Consider the following 15,497-nt stretch of genomic DNA (forward strand, 5'->3'; position numbering starts at 1 on the left):
GCCCAGCGGCGAATCCAGCGAACGAGACACGACAACCTGCACTTACACTCCCACCTGCCCACCCGGTGCCCTCCCCTCGGGCGGGAAGGTGGCCAGGGATGCGGACCGAATACGCAAAACACGGCGAGAGGTGAAAGAAAAATCTCATTAACATTAACAATTGCAATTGCTGTCGTTTGCGTAGCGCGCAGTCAAAACAAATTTATCAACCCTTCTGCGGGGCAACGGGGTCGCGGAATGGGGGCAGGAAGAACGGGAAGAACACGAACACGGGTGTGTGGTGTGCAAGTGCAACTGCATTCGCCCCGGTGCAGATGCAGTTTGTCTGTGGCCAGCTGCACGGGGCAACAAATCAGGGAAACCGCAAGACGCCCACTTCGGGCTTTACAAACTAATTTCGCCTTCCCTTCCCTGCGGGCCTGCATCCAGAAGACGGGTTTCGACGGCCAGAACACGGTCCCCGGGTCGTCCCTGGTGGTGCGGTTCCTTCCGCGGGCTCCGATTTGGGGCCCGTCATCGTCGCCGTCGAAGATTTTGGCGATCATGGAGGAGGCACGCCCACCGGGGCGTCTCCCGGCCCCGTCTGGCCGGAGGTGGAGCGTCGGGTCCGGTCCGGACGGCCCCCGGAAACGCAGAACAGAAGCACCTTCGGTGCATGCATAAAAATCATATTTTATTGTTATGCTACGCTTTTCCATGCTCGCGGCCCACGGAACTGGCCCCGGGCGAAAAGGAACAGACGAACGGGCGGAGAGAAAGGAGGAAAACCGGCAAGCAAAACAAACGCAGGAGAACCCAGACCAGAAGATCCCAGACCCCGGGGCCTGGCCTCCTCCTCGAGTCACTTAAAATCCGTGTCCGCCGTGTCGCCCGTGCCCGCGTGCCCCCCTGCGCCGTCTGATTGCGACTCGTCGCGTCTGCGTGTCTCGCTTACCGTCTCGCTTGCGTAACCACGGTTCTCACCGCCCCTCACCGACCCTCGACCCGTTCCGGACGTCTGGTCCGGGCCGCAGGGACGTGCGATCGGATGGCGCGCGCGCGCGCGCGCGTAACTCGTCAGCGCGACTCAAATAAGTCTGCCAGACTGCCAGACGGTCTCCGCTGGCTGGCTGGCTGCTGCTGCTACTGTCGTTGATTAATCGACTCCCCGGACCAGAAGCGTCTGGTCACCCCCCCCGATCGTCTCAGACGCTCCCCCGCTCTCCCCGTTGTCTCGACGGCGGGCTCGGTTGGTGGCTCCGGCAGCAGCGTCTGGCCACTTTTTTTCTAACGTTGTCGTTGTCTGGACAAGGTGCTGGATGGTGGTGGTTGTGTCCGTGCCACATCTTTGTGCCACAAATTATTGGCGACCGGCGAGGTGTGATTTTCGTTTAATTTCGTTTTCATCACGACTGTGACATAACTTCCGTCCCCCGGCGAGTGGTCCGGGAACGGAGTGGTCGTTAAATGTTGTTGATTGGGATATGGCGAGAACTCAGTGCTCAGGGAGCAGCAGTTCCACAAGAAAAGATGTGTCCAGCAAGTGGGGCAGGGTTTTGGATGGTCGCAAACACGGTCGCGTAAATAATTAAGCCGGAACGGACGGTCAGCGGACGGTGATCCACGTGCAGTTCTCGCCTCGCTCGAAACTGAGACACCTGAGGCTCATAGCTTTGCTGCAACATTTTGAAAACGACAAACGAATTGAAATTAATTTTTTGGTCCAATAGGACCATATTTGTGTTATGTTCTCCTGTGACATTTGAATGTTGGCGGAATTTCAATATTATGTACGTTCTCTGTGCCCTTCGCGCTCTCACATATCCCATCCATCGACAGTCAGTGCTGATCTTGACCTTCACGCTTCTTCGGATGTCTACCTCGCAACGAAACAACCGCAGAGCCGGGCGACCGAATAAACAGCAGCATGTCGAACGCAATGCCCTCTGCATTCGTTGCCAATTACAGACCTTCATTAGCGTTCGTGCAGATTGCACTTTTATGTCATCGCCTAAAAGGATAATGCTCACCGAAACCATCCGTCATTTTATGACCCGCGCTCGGTCGGACTAAGTGACCGAAACCGGAGACAATTCCAGACACACAGCGACAGACGGGGTGGCCGAAAATCGGGCAAATCGGGCGATTCCGCAGCACGACGATCACGACGGATCATCAGCGGCGACGACGGATCATACCGGGCAGCCGGCCGGCTTGCTGGTGTGACTGCAATCAATCTTGCCAATTTCGTAGCCCCCCATTTGGAACCTTACAAGAACACAGTGTTTAATGAATCAATTGTACACAGCGAGCCGTGAGCTCGTCCTAAAGCTACAGTGAGTGCCCGTCCCGAATGCCGTTCAAAATCCTGCTAAGCGCAACTCAAGCCGTTTTCAAACCCCGGCGACAACCGGGAAACCGAGGCGAGTCGCCAGACCCCAGGCGTCCGCTAGATACAGCGCGAAGTAGATCATTCCACCGTAGAGCACCACCAGCATGAGTCGGTGGACCAGCAAACGCCGCCGATGCCGGGCAAACGTTCTCGGGAGCGTGTCCAGGGGATCGCGCATCAGGTACACCCGCAAGCCCTTGATCTGGTCGTCCAGGAAGTCGTTCCACACGATCGCCTTGGTGTCGCACGGGAAGAACCGCTGATCGTCGGCCGCCATCGCCTGAAGGACTGTGCGCATGCGCCCATTCCGGAACCGCCACTGGTTGTTGGTGAAGAAACGCAGCACGGCCGAGAAGCGGTGTACCTTCTGGTACAGGCGCAGCACCTGTGGCTTCTGGCCACGCAGCCTCAGCACGGTGTCGAACAGGAGCGCCGGCAGTAGGTGGTAGAAAATGGCCAGGAAGTCCGCCACCAGCTGGTAGCGGGTCGTGTTGTACGTCGTGATCCAGAGCGACTTCTCGAAGGTCATGGAGTGTTTCCATTTCTCCAGTTGCCGCTGGGTTCCGCTCCAGCTCACCGGGTTGTCATCGGTGGTACAGTTGAACACATTGTCGTCCGTCGGGTGCTGGACCGCATACCAGCTGGCCGCCAGTGTAGCGTTGATCACCGTATCCGCCGGCACGATGCTCGCCTTGTAGTCCATACGAATGTGGAAGATGCGCAACACGCCGGTGGCAGCCCCGACAACGACCCCGTTGAAACCGTACAGATTGTCGGTCCACCCGGCCACTGGGTCCTCCTTGGTCGTCGTTACTGCAAAGAAGCATCGTGCCATAAAGTACCACCATCGGATTCCATCCCGCGAGAACACTCACTAATCGATGGCCGAATGATGGCGACCGGAAGCTTCGCCTTGTACCGACGGACAATCTCCTCGGACAGTGACTTGGTGAACGCGTACGTATTTGGCCACGGTGCGATTATCTTCCGCGCCAGTACCTCAAAGTCGTCCGCATCCTGCGCCCGTTCAGCGACCTTGATCAGCAGCGTCGGATCGATCACGGGCTCGTAGAACTTTTCGCCGATCTCCTCCAGCACGCAGTTCGAGAAGGCCGTCGAGATGTACATAAACATCTGCAAATGGCGGATCGCCAAGACGGATCAGACGACCGACGGTGATACATCTTCGGTCGGGGAATCCCCACTTACCTGCAGCTTGGTACACTTTTCGGCAATCTTCAACATCTCGTGCGTGCCACGGACATTCGTCTGGATCGACTCCCGGAGCGACTCATCGAACCGGACGTCGGCTGCGGCGTGGATGATGAGGTCCGTATGCTCGCACAGGTACGCCAGATCATCGTTCGCGACTCCGATTCCCAGCTCACTCACGTCACCGGAAATGATGCGAATCCGCGACCAGTACAGCTGCGGCTCGGTGGCGTAATTCACGAAAACGGCTTCCTTTCCCAGCAGCTCCTCGAGTCGGTCGACCGGCTTCACACCCTTCTTGGGTCGCAAAATCAACAGGATCTTCGCCACATTACACCTACGATGGAAGGCTCTGAGGCTGAGTGAACATTGCGCGAACCCGGACGATACTCACTTCACCAGCTTCTCAATCATCAGCTTGCCCAGGAAACCGCTGCCTCCGGTCAGCAGGACCGTTTTCCCGTCGTAGAAATCCTTCAACGGGGAGCGATAGGCACGGAACTCCTCCAAACTGGCCATGCTGGCGGTTCCGGACACGGTGACGATGGTTTCGTTGATACTCGCTACGACCGCTGTACACCTGAAACTGTACACCAGAAATGGACAACCAGCCAGTGATGCACTCGGTGCAACTGCCACCGAAGTGCACCGATGGGCGATGTTTAAAGGTTAATGATAAGCCGAGCGCGTCAGACTTTCCTCGTTCCGGTTCATTAGCATGCCACTTTCGAGTTGCCACTTCGCAGTAGTCCAGCGACCCGGTGCTGGTGTGGACATTTCAAAGTGCTACAGGCTGTCACCGGCACCACTTCAAATCGTTGTCGCTTTGGGACTGAGCTTAGAACGGAACGGCAGGCGTTAGTCCGAAATGTTCTAAATGTAAGAAAATGCAGTAGTCCTGCATCTCGGACTTCTGTAGGGGTTGCCCTAGCAACGAAATGCTATACTTGGCAACTGAAAGCCCTGGAGATTTGGGAAGTGGAGCAAGTCCAGGGCAGGTATGAAGTATTTGCATATCCAAAGAGTTCGGTCTCGGGACTGAGCAGGATTCAATGCGAAAAGCTTTCTTCAGTTAACTCATCACGTAACATATGGGCTGAAAAGTCCCGAACCAAACACATAAATGGCGCTAGTCTTATTGCATCAACGTCTTTCTTTTCTGTTTTTTTTTATCTTAGCGGACCAGGACCGTATTTATGTTTTTTGCTGTTATAATTTTATGGTACTCTGATATTTATGATAATTTTGCAATTTATTATGCTAAAAGTAACACTTTTGTGTTACTGATGCAGAACGCAGTGGACGTCCAAATGAACCGGTAACAACAGAAAACAATTAAAACATCGTTTTGAATGATCAAAAAGTGAAGTTGCGTCAGTTAGCTGATATTCTAAAGATATCAAAACAACTTGTTAAATTTACATTGCATGAGCATTTGACTATGAAAAAGCTCTGTTCAAAGTTCTGGTATCGCTTTGTTCACTGTTGACCAAAACCAAGATTATTATGCTGATGCTAAGCAGGATCCATCATTTCATTCCGGAATCTAAACGATCGACATCTGAATGGCGAACCTCGTCTATTTTGAGGCAAAAGAAAAAAAAATCTACAAAAGTGGTATTGAAATGTTAGAGCGGCGCTGAGGAATGATCGTGTGACTCTTGATGGACAAAGCCAATATGATACAAAAATAGGAAACGTTTTCCGTCTTAGACTCGCAGCTTTTCAGCCCATGTGTTGAATTGAGTAGTGTTGCGGAACTTCGTTTGCTTCTTGTACAGCCCGTACTGACTACTTTCAAAATGCCCTGTACCACATTTTAGTTGGTGTACGGCCGTCATTGAACTTCAATTGACGTGTTTCAAGGGCAAAGATCACCGCCAAAGCGTCATACGCTCGGTTCCGCGCCATACCAACTCTAATTTACAACACGTCAATCGTCGTTCACAGTTCCTAATTATCATGGTAAAATAAAATAAACGAAGCATGACCCCGCCAGCGATCCGGATGTTAAGGTGTGGATAGCATACTTAGTTTACGACACCGTCATTCACGCAAACCTTACATTTATTCACAACAACATTGTGGGGTTTTTTCGAAACGACACTCCGTTAGGCTAGTCCGGTGCAGCCCAAAAAGACTCTCAGATCGGGCACACCGACCGCTGCCAGGAGCTTCAACGCCACCATCGCGAACGTCAAGTAGATCACGCCGAGCAGACACCGATGGGCGATCAGGCGACGTTTGTAGAGCTTCATCGCTTCATCGTTCGTTTCCATCGGTTCGCCCAGCAGATGCACCCGGCAGCCTCGCACATGGTCCACTCCGAACTTGCTCCACACGACCGAGCGCATGTCGCACGGGAAGAGGTACCGATCGACGATCGACAGCCGGTCGACCACGTGCCGCATGCGTCCGGTGTCGAACTGAAACGGGTTGTTGGTGAAGAAGCGCAGCACGTCCGAGAAGCGGTGAACCTTCCGGTACAGGCGCAGTATCTGGGGACGATCTCCTCGCAGGCGCATCAGCAGGTCAAACAGCATGGCCGGGATCAGATGGTAGAAGATCTGCAGCACGCTCGCAACGTATTGGTAGCGGGTCGTGTTGTAGGTCGGGATCCAGAGCGACTTTTTGGCCGCCACTACACCCTTCTGAGACATGCAATCGTTCCGGATGTCACCCCACGTGGTGAAGTTTTCGTCCATCGTACAGTTGAACACGTTCTCGTCGTCCGGGTTGTTGGCCGCGTGCCGGGCCGCGGCGAGCGTTGCGTTGATGACGATGTCCGCCGGGATGATGTTCGCCTTGTACTCGTCGTGGATGTGAAAGATCCGCAGCACACCCGTCCCGGCACCGACCACCACACCGTTGAAGCCGTAGAAGTTATCCGACCAGCCCGCTATGGGGTCGCTGTACGTGGAGGTTACTGAGAGAAACGTTCGACACATTCAACCAACCAGGATTCTATGGATTGTAACTATCCCGAAAGCCATTACCTATCGATGGGCGAACGATCGCCACCGGCAGTTTGGTCTTGTACCGGCGCGCTACCTCCTCTGCCAGCGACTTGGTGAACGCATACGTATTGGGCCACGGCTCGACGATCTTCTTCGAGACCGCCTCGAACTCGTCGAGATGTGGTTCCTGCTCGATCAGCGCGATCAATTGAGCTGGATCGATGTTCGCGGGGTAGAACTTCTCCTCCACGTGCTGGTGCACGCACTGCGAAAACGCACTCGACACGTGGACGAACACCTCGAGCCGGGTGCACCGTTCGGCGATCCTCAAGAGATGCTCCGTGCCGCGGACATTCGTTTCCACCGACTCCTTGAGCGACTCGTCGAACCGCACGTCGGCGGCCGAGTGCAGGATGATGTTCACGTGGCTGTGAATGTACTCCAGGTCATCGTTGCTGATCGCCAGCCCCGGTTTGCTGATGTCCCCCTCGATCACCTTCATTCGCCCAAGGTACAGGTCCGGCTGGGCAGCGTAGTTCACAAACACAGCCTCCTTCTTGAGCAGCGCCTTCAGGCGATCCTCCGGATTGATGCCCTTCTTCGACCGGAGAAGCAGCAGAATCTCGCGCACACCACACCTGCACCACAAACGAGAGTGTTGGATGGGTCAGTATCCGGAACCATTTGCCTCGTGCCGCGCCCTTACTTAACCCATTTTTCGATGAACAATTTTCCCAGAAAACCACTGCCACCGGTGAGCAGCACCGTCTTGTCCCGGTAGAAATCCCGCACCGGGGACGCGTTGTTTTCAAATTCCTGCAAACTCATCTCGAACTGGCACCGGTTGTCGTCGTAGCTGTCGTAGGTACTTGCTTGCTGCCACTGTCAACCCTCAACTGGCGATCGATTGCCCGTACGCATCGTCATTTGAGGTGTTGTTGTCGTTAATTAATTACGCGAACCTCGGCCGAGTTGTAGGTGCCGATCGCCGACGGCAAGAGTGGGGGGAGTTATTTTATATTCATTAAATCCAGGGGGTTTCGGGCGCGAGAACGAACGAATTGTGTCGAGGTTCGGCCTTCGGATCGACGAAGTGCAACGAACGCTCAACGACCCAGTGCGTCGGTTGGCGCCTAAATCGATGCAACCCGCATAGCGTCCCTTATTTTAAAGCTACCGTTGAATGCTAGAGAGCTTACAATTAAATTTCGCATTTGTCGTAAGCTTTCAGGGGGTGTCGCGTTTACGATCGCGTAACGTAATAAACACTTTGCACAATTTAATTGAGATGAGATGCGATGGAAGAAATCACGAAGCAATTAGCTAAATGAACGATTTCTAAACAACAATTCCAACCGTGAACGCGATTGATTGCGAGCGGGCCGAAGCAAGAACTACGACCAAGCCTTGTCCGCATACCGTAAGAAGTGTGTGTTTTATTTTGCCTAAGTCTTCTTTTCTATGTACATGAAAAAGAGAATGGAAACTTACAATCAATCGGACCAGAGCCTACGTGAACCCGATTGCCCGTTCACGTGCGTGCGCGAGGACGCCCTAAAACAGCAGCAACCCCACAGCCTTGCACAGGTAGAAGACGATCAGTGCGATCACCGAGTAGTACGCGGCCAGGATGAAGAAGTGCAGTATTCGCATCTGCTTGTGGCGCTTGATAGCCTCGTCGAGGTTCTCGATCGGTTCGTTGGCAATGTGCTTTCGCAAACCGTGGATGTACGTCCAAAAGTAGTCAACCCACACGAGCTTCTGCACGTTACACGGGAACATTATTTGATCATCTGGGGAGAGCCTGCAACGAGACGTCTGTCTGTTTGATCAATCTGTCAACCGAGTCCACACTAGCTCCACCACCGTACCTCTCTCTCAGGGATCGCATGTTTTCATTCTCGAACGACCATCGACCGTTGGCGAAGTACTCGATGACCGTGGCGAATTTGTGTACCTTTCGATAAAGATCCATAATTCTGCAACACCATAAAATGTTAGCAAATTTTGGGAGCAACCCCGATGCAGCTCGAACTTACCGTGGCGTACGCCTGATCGCCCGTAGATACGTGTCGATAAGGAAGGCTGGCAACAGGTGGTAGAGCAGCTTGTAAAACTCGTAGACGTACTTGTTCTTTGTCGTATTGTGGCACACGATCCACAGGCTCTTCTTCGGCGGGCAGCTCTTGCCGACCTCGATCGAGTATTCGTAGATTTTCTCTGTGACCCCAGATAAAAAACACACTCCAGGATAACTTCCAAACCGACCGGGTGGCGTGGCGGAAACACTTACGGTACGAGATGGGGTTGTCGTTTCCGGTGACACAGTTGTAGATCTTGGTGCGCTGCTTCGCCACGCCCTTCACGTCACCGTTCGATTGGGCCGCCGCCAGGGGCCGCTCGTGTTTCCTAAGGTGATGATAGATAAAACTGTCTCGGTCAAACAAACGGAACGGAACGGATTCAGTGCACTTAACGGGCGGGTCGTGGTGTTGTGCGAGGGGTTTTACCGTTCGATATGGGTCTGCCATCCGGCTGCCAGGACCGCGTTCACCACGATATCGGCCGGGATGATGTCGGCCACGTTGTTGTCGTCCACGTGCATGATACGGATAATGCCCAGCGCAACGCCGGCAATCACCCCGTTCAGGCCGTAGATGTTATCCGTCCAGCCTCCGATCGGTTCCTCGTTGGTGGCGATCACTGTAACAGAGACCCTTGATCAGACCCGGAACCCGGAGACCATTCCACCAGAGTGTCCTCGCAGCAGTCCTCACCAATCGATGGGCGAACTACGGCTACCGGTAACAGCTCGCCGTACTGGCGCACGACGTCCTCGGTCAGTGCCTTCGTAAACACGTACGTGTTCGGCCACGGCAGGATAAAATCGTTCACCGTCTTGTTCATGTGCTGCTCGAATCGTTCGTCCATCGCCTCGACCAGCTGGATCATCCGTTCCGGATCGTGCGGTGGCGGGTAGAACTGCTCCTTGATCACCGACTGCGGACAGTTGGAGTACGCGGTCGAGATGTACACGAACAGCTCCAGATTGACGATCTTCTCGGCGATCCGCAGCAGGTCCCGGGTACCCCGCACGTTCACCTCGATCGCCTTCTTCAGCGCCTGATCGAATCGCACGTCCGAAGCGGCGTGCAGTACGATTTGCGCATTGTTGACAATGTATTCGATCGACTCATCCGTCATGCCCAGCGACGGATGCTGGAGATCCGCATCGATCAGCTTCACCCGCTCGATGAACGTCGGGAAGTCCTTCTTCAGGTTCATGAACACGATGCTGCCAAACAGATCGTCGCACCGTTCCTGCACCGTTTTGCCCTTTTTCGGCCGCGACAACAGGATGATCTGTCGCACGTTAATGCTGCAGAATGGAATTGGTGCGAAACTCAATCATTTTGCGAACGAATCTTCGAGATCCACATTAGTGCCTTTGTTACGCTCCCGGGGTGAAGCACGTGGATCGCCCAGGATCGAAGGCAAGCTAGGCTGGCCCTGCCCGAATGCTATGCTAATCCAAAGCCAGCGATCGCGCAGGGGATCAATTATCAATTCTAATTCAGTAGTTACGGCAAGAATTAGCAGTTAAATCGTGAAAGTTGTCAACCCAACGTTGCATACGGTTCTACCACGGCAGCTCGTGGCGTGGCCACGCTTGGCGTTTCACTCTACTTGACATTTACGCGCTTGACCCTTTGCGACTTGCTCGATACGGTTACCTCCAATCCTGACCGCAACCGACCGGAGCGGGGCGGTTATCGTGAATCAACCATCTAATGATGCGGAAACGGACGGAACGGACTTTTTCTTCACACTCCTCAAAAGATCCTCGGTTGCCTTTTACTGGCACGTCTCTTTCAAACAATGGCAGCAGCGATCTAATGCTTTCGCATTATGCTGCCGATGATCTTCAGCCAACCTTCAATTGCGCACCGTTCAAGTGAAGTGTTGCTGCTGCTTCCAAACCCAAACCGGTTCTTGTGGCGTGGTTCTCCGCAGAACAACCGATCGTCAATAGCGTCGATAATGATGATGTTTTTTTTGCGCTTCATTACGAGTCTCATCTCCTGAGTTCTGAACGGCGAAGATTTTTGGGGAAGTTTGCTTCAAATCGCCAAGTTGTGCTCTGGCCCGCCGGTGGCCGTATAATGTGTCGGCAAACACCGGTCCGGTCCACAGAACTGTCAACATGCGTCGCCGTCGCACCGCGCTAAGAAATCCAAAGATCAGCGGCGCAGCGTAACCTGGCGGGGGATTGCATAAGGTAATTTTCTGGCCGCTACTTGGCTCCCTCGCGAAACCTGTTCGGTCGTAACTAATTGGCATTCTGGGCTAAAAGGGGGGGACGCGGCTGGCCGGACGCTACTGACCGGCCACCGGGCCACTTATCACCCGGTTAGCTGGCTGATAGTGACGTATTACGCGGTACGCGGTCAGAATGTATTTATACGGAAATATTTCAGAATCAAAGTATCGTTATAAATTGTACAAAAAGTAGAAGTGCCATTTGGTAGACCTACTCCCGAAGGCTATCGACGTGGCGATGCTTGACTTCCGAACCCAAAACGACCGTCAACCTTGCTTGAACGATCATTCTTGAGTGGTGGCATTAAATTACCACAAAAAGTATCACCGATCGATTCCGCTTCCGCGATGCATCGCGCTGTTTCGGAAAAGTGCATTCTGCCCGGACCGTAAGCCCGTGGTATGCTCAAGGTATATGCTCAACACCGCCATAAAACTCTGCGCCAGAATCTGCTGGTTGCGATGATGCCACAGGTGATAATATTCGACAGAAACGTTCCGATAATGTGGCTTCCCAACTTCCCAGTTCAACGATCTTCCCGCTCACTGATCAGCTTCTTCGAAAGCATCAGACCAATGATCAGATGATACGATCCCGAGGGAAGTTCTCACGACCTGACTACCATTCGCCTCTTCAGGATGTTTACCGTACCGATTAGCACCGGGGACATAATTGGGGTCCCACAGTTTGTGTTGTTGCCACGAGACCACTCTGAAATCCATTGGAAAAAGGTGACAGCATTTAACGAGCCTATCACTTTACTACTTCCACCCGCGATCACGAGTATTTTTCCACGGCTCTAGAATCACTCTCGAATCTGAATCACGTTCACTTTCCACCCGATGTCTAGGAAAGTTTTCTGCGATATCGCCTCAATCGGAAACCAGTCAGTCAGTGTCAACTACTAGTCTGTCAACAAAATCCCTAGCCGCCAAGGGCTGCGTCATTGCGGTTACACCTCCGACAACCCGGCTAACTACGGCGCCGCCCGTCGGTGAACTTACCGCAGCATCTTCTCGATCAGCAGCCGGCCGATGAAGCCGGTGCCGCCGGTAATCAGGACGCACTTGTCGCGGTAAAACTCCATCACCGGCGTGTCGGTGATTTTGCGTTCCTCCGTCATCGTGAGCTCATTGTTGTGGGCCGTTTCTTCGCTCACGCGCAGATCCATCGCCATCACCAGCACCGGGTTGTCAGTATCCGAGCTGGGTCGTATCTGAAACAGGAAAGCATACCGCTCAGTGCTCGGTTCAATTGAATCGATTATTGATGATCGAGGTGGCGCGGAGTAGTCGAGTCCAAACTTTCGCTTCCTATTTCAGTTCCACCGAGTTCCCTGGTGCGACGCCACTTTGGATTCATAATCGATGCGTACGGGCCAGCTGAATGATGAGCTTCGAATGCCAACACCTTCGCGCAATTAAAGGCAAATGTGACACGCCGTTAAAGGGTGCGCACCCCTGACTTTCGCTTTTCTCACCACCCTCCGCGTGCCAACACGGTGGCGCAGGTGAAATGAAGTGTTTTGCTAATTAAAAAAAAAACTGTTCGAAGGTGCGTAAAAACACTATCGAGTCGAGTGTCCGGGGGACAGGATAATCAGTATCACAGCCACAATGGTGCATGCACTTCAAACACATCTCGCATCCATCAGCAGCGCAATCCTTCGGACGATCTTCCGGAGTGGAGCTGGGTTTGCACTTTCACCGCGCAAATTGTTTGCGTAGGGCCACTTTTATGCACTTTGCGCATAACGTAATTTCGCTGGCACGCTGTAACTGTAAGCCACCGGGATTTGTTGGCCCCGTTTCGATGGCCACGGTGTGTCCGAACGTCTCGTCCAAACAAACTTTATCGCTCACGATCGCACTGTCTTACAAATGCAGAAAGCGTTCGATTTTCGAGCAGAAAGAAAAACGTGCGTCACTACCTTCGGGGGGCCTCGGGGGGGCGGGTTGTCACAGCCAGCAACCAGTAGAGTCACGATCGCGATCACGATCACGCACGACCAACTGCTCACGGGGCACGGGGGTTCACACGGTAGCTCACGGAGGGTCGTCGCCGCAGTGGTGAGCAGCTCGGGCAGCAGGGATTCGTAATTTGCGTCCGCACGGTTCGAGCTGATTCACGAAACTACCCGCCCCAGCTGAGTGGTAATTTCAGTTTTCATTGTCGGAAACGCTCCTTCGCTCGACACTGTACGCCAAGTGTGTACTTACGCGAGCGCACACATGTTGGTGCGCAAATAGGTAAAGGTACAGCAGCAGCACACCATCGCACACCACGCGGCGTACGCATCGAATTGGCCGTCGTCGTCATCGTCGTCGGGTTGGAGGTCTCTTAGCGTTGGCTCACTTCGCCTTCGGGCCACGGACCCGGGCCATGAACCCCATCTCGGGCACTCGACTTAGCGGAAGTGCCGCTGGGGGATCCTATCAGCGGTGGCGCTTTTGCCACCGAAAGCCCTACTCAGCCCTATACAGCCGTGCGCAAGGTGTTTGCATTTGTGTCCGCAGTGGGGAGGCAGCTAACGTTGAAGTACCTGTCCATTAGAGGTACTTCGCTTTGCGATCGTCACCGTCATCGTCATCGTCGTCGTCGTCGTATTGGAAAATTGCTGACCAATAACTGCGTCAGTACCCACCGCTCGGTGATCCTCGTTCCCGATTGAACCCGGCAGCCTTCAGATTTCTGATTGAATGACGTAAATGGCGTGATCGCGGAAGCGACCCACCTGACACCGCCCGCTGAGCTTCAAGATCCTGTTTTGCCCCCCCGGCCGGTCGAGGTGTTAGAAAGCAAGCAGAGCACGCCTTTGGTGTGCGACATTCTTCCAGCCCGGCTTCAAGGATAAGCTGGTGTATGGTGTCCACAGGCGTAGCCTGTATGCTTTCGATCTATAGGGTGGCCCTTTTTCATTTGCGAAGAAAAATTATGGGCCGATGATGGGCAGTCACTCGTTGTGGAACGCATTGGCTTCTCTTGCACGAGTTTATTCTCTTGCAACTTATTAACATAACCACCAGGTGAAAATAAGCTTCATTTAAAAAGCTTATAAAATTCCGTACAGTTTGAGTTGAAGGCTCACCAATTTGGAAATAAGTTTTTCATGTTTCCCAATTTTCTGCAAGCGCATAACGTCCCATTTCGCCATTTCTCATTTAAATGTCAAAGTTATTACTAAATCTTTACAATTTCCAGAACGTTCCAGAGACTGAAGTTTGAGGTTTTAACAGCCAAGTGATCGGTAGTTTAAAATCCAAACACTTGGGGGATTACCTTATACTTTCGCGACAACTCATCCGTACAGTCGCCAATTGCAAATGATCGCTGTCTCTCGCCGGCGATCGGCAGCGACAACCACAGCGTGGATCGATGATAAATCTTCGTCCAAAGTGCAGTGCTCATATATCATTCGACGATCGGGTGACGGTTTTCCCCATCTCGTGTCTTGGCGGCGTGAGAAATGGATGAACCGAGTGGCCGGGAAAAATACCTTCTGCAAATCACGTCCCACGCCAGAATCCGGTTTCATTCTCGCGTAGCGGACTCCAGAAGTCGGATTCTTCCACGTGTTATGACTCACGGCCAACAGATCGCAATCGCTATATCTACTTCTATAAAACAACTCCTAGAACAGGCCCCCCAGCGGCGCATCGAGAAAATGATAATTCAATCAACGCGAGACACTAGTAAACTCGACGCACGGAATGTCGATCGGTGGCGGAGCGGTCATGCAATGCAGTCCCACCAACCCAGTAGTCGTACCGGTACGACTGCAACCAGCTCGGAGGTCCATAAACAGGCTACACTCCATATCGAGACACTGAGCGCCGGTTGAAACATTGTGACTCGTGTGGTGGGTGATCTGCTTTCAATCCTTGACTTCTAGCCGCACGTATTAAAGGGCTCTACGTCCACTGACCAACAAACCGGAGCAGTTAGTTGTCGGAGGTTACTGTCCAGCTGAGGTTATCGTATCGCGTAGCTGCACGCACTAGACGGTCCGAACAATTAGCTCACCAACCCACACCCAAGCATTGGCGGGTGGGTCTGGGCGACCCACAGATCCTGCCGGCCACTACTTCCTCGGACCACCAGGAAGTTACCTTCGGGTAGCCTTCCTTCAGCGGCGCTCCTAGGCACGCGAGTTGCGTGTGTGTCTCGGCCAATCAATCAGCGCAACTCTCGGCCCCTGCGGCCGAGGTTGATCCATCCATCAGTCAATGTTTCGCTTCGCGATGCACCATCCCCTGGGCCGGGTGCAATTAATCACTAATTAGCAACCAGACGCCGTTAATCTATCGATCGGTGTCGACTACTACAGTGCGGTATGCAAAACGCCGTCCGATAACGCCCAAACAAAACATGGCGGCAACCCAGGCGATCCGAAGCTGTGTCGTAGCGCCATTAGAACAACGGATCGCCAGAAGGACGTCGGAACCGGACCAGGGCGGACTGCCGCCTGTAATTGCCGGCTAGCAGTTCTCATGTAAGAATGTCGTTTTACACGCAGCGCGGTGCCAAACCAGTGGCCAATAAAGATAGGATCACGATAGAGGCTCCTTCGACCTTTGACACTTCGAATCCCATCTCCACAGCAAATGTCCAATTTTTATTTACCGACCACCGACGG

General features: G+C 53.3%; 3 protein-coding genes across 4 annotated transcripts; all 3 read right to left on the reverse strand.

The window, feature by feature from the left end:
- Positions 1-2,297: 2,297 nt before the first annotated feature.
- Positions 2,298-4,152, reverse strand: LOC131212521 (fatty acyl-CoA reductase wat-like). The gene is made up of 4 exons (XM_058206419.1): positions 3,978-4,152; positions 3,581-3,920; positions 3,247-3,505; positions 2,298-3,184 (listed from the first exon to the last, which is right to left on the reverse strand). Exons 1-4 carry the CDS (start codon positions 4,100-4,102, stop codon positions 2,373-2,375), a joined length of 1,536 nt encoding a protein of 511 aa, XP_058062402.1. The 5' UTR covers positions 4,103-4,152; the 3' UTR covers positions 2,298-2,372.
- A 1,523-nt stretch (positions 4,153-5,675) lies between these two features.
- Positions 5,676-7,403, reverse strand: LOC131212743 (fatty acyl-CoA reductase wat-like). The gene is made up of 3 exons (XM_058206739.1): positions 7,247-7,403; positions 6,580-7,178; positions 5,676-6,509 (listed from the first exon to the last, which is right to left on the reverse strand). The coding sequence occupies exons 1-3, from the start codon at positions 7,366-7,368 to the stop codon at positions 5,695-5,697; spliced, it is 1,536 nt and encodes a 511-aa protein (XP_058062722.1). The 5' UTR covers positions 7,369-7,403; the 3' UTR covers positions 5,676-5,694.
- Positions 7,404-7,968: 565 nt separating this feature from the next.
- Positions 7,969-12,953, reverse strand: LOC131211235 (fatty acyl-CoA reductase wat-like). 2 transcript variants are annotated; one of them, XM_058204647.1, is made up of 8 exons: positions 12,792-12,953; positions 11,866-12,077; positions 9,318-9,919; positions 9,051-9,243; positions 8,834-8,949; positions 8,580-8,760; positions 8,412-8,519; positions 7,969-8,344 (listed from the first exon to the last, which is right to left on the reverse strand). In XM_058204647.1, exons 2-8 carry the CDS (start codon positions 12,036-12,038, stop codon positions 8,095-8,097), a joined length of 1,623 nt encoding a protein of 540 aa, XP_058060630.1. In that variant the 5' UTR covers positions 12,039-12,077; positions 12,792-12,953; the 3' UTR covers positions 7,969-8,094. The 2 variants fall into 2 exon arrangements, with proteins under 2 accessions (XP_058060630.1, XP_058060623.1); XM_058204640.1 differs by having other exon boundaries at positions 8,834-8,970.
- Between the last annotated feature and the right edge of the window lie 2,544 nt (positions 12,954-15,497).

This window comes from Anopheles bellator, chromosome 1 (assembly GCF_943735745.2).
Source record: "Anopheles bellator chromosome 1, idAnoBellAS_SP24_06.2, whole genome shotgun sequence".
NCBI lineage: Eukaryota > Metazoa > Arthropoda > Insecta > Diptera > Culicidae > Anopheles > Anopheles bellator.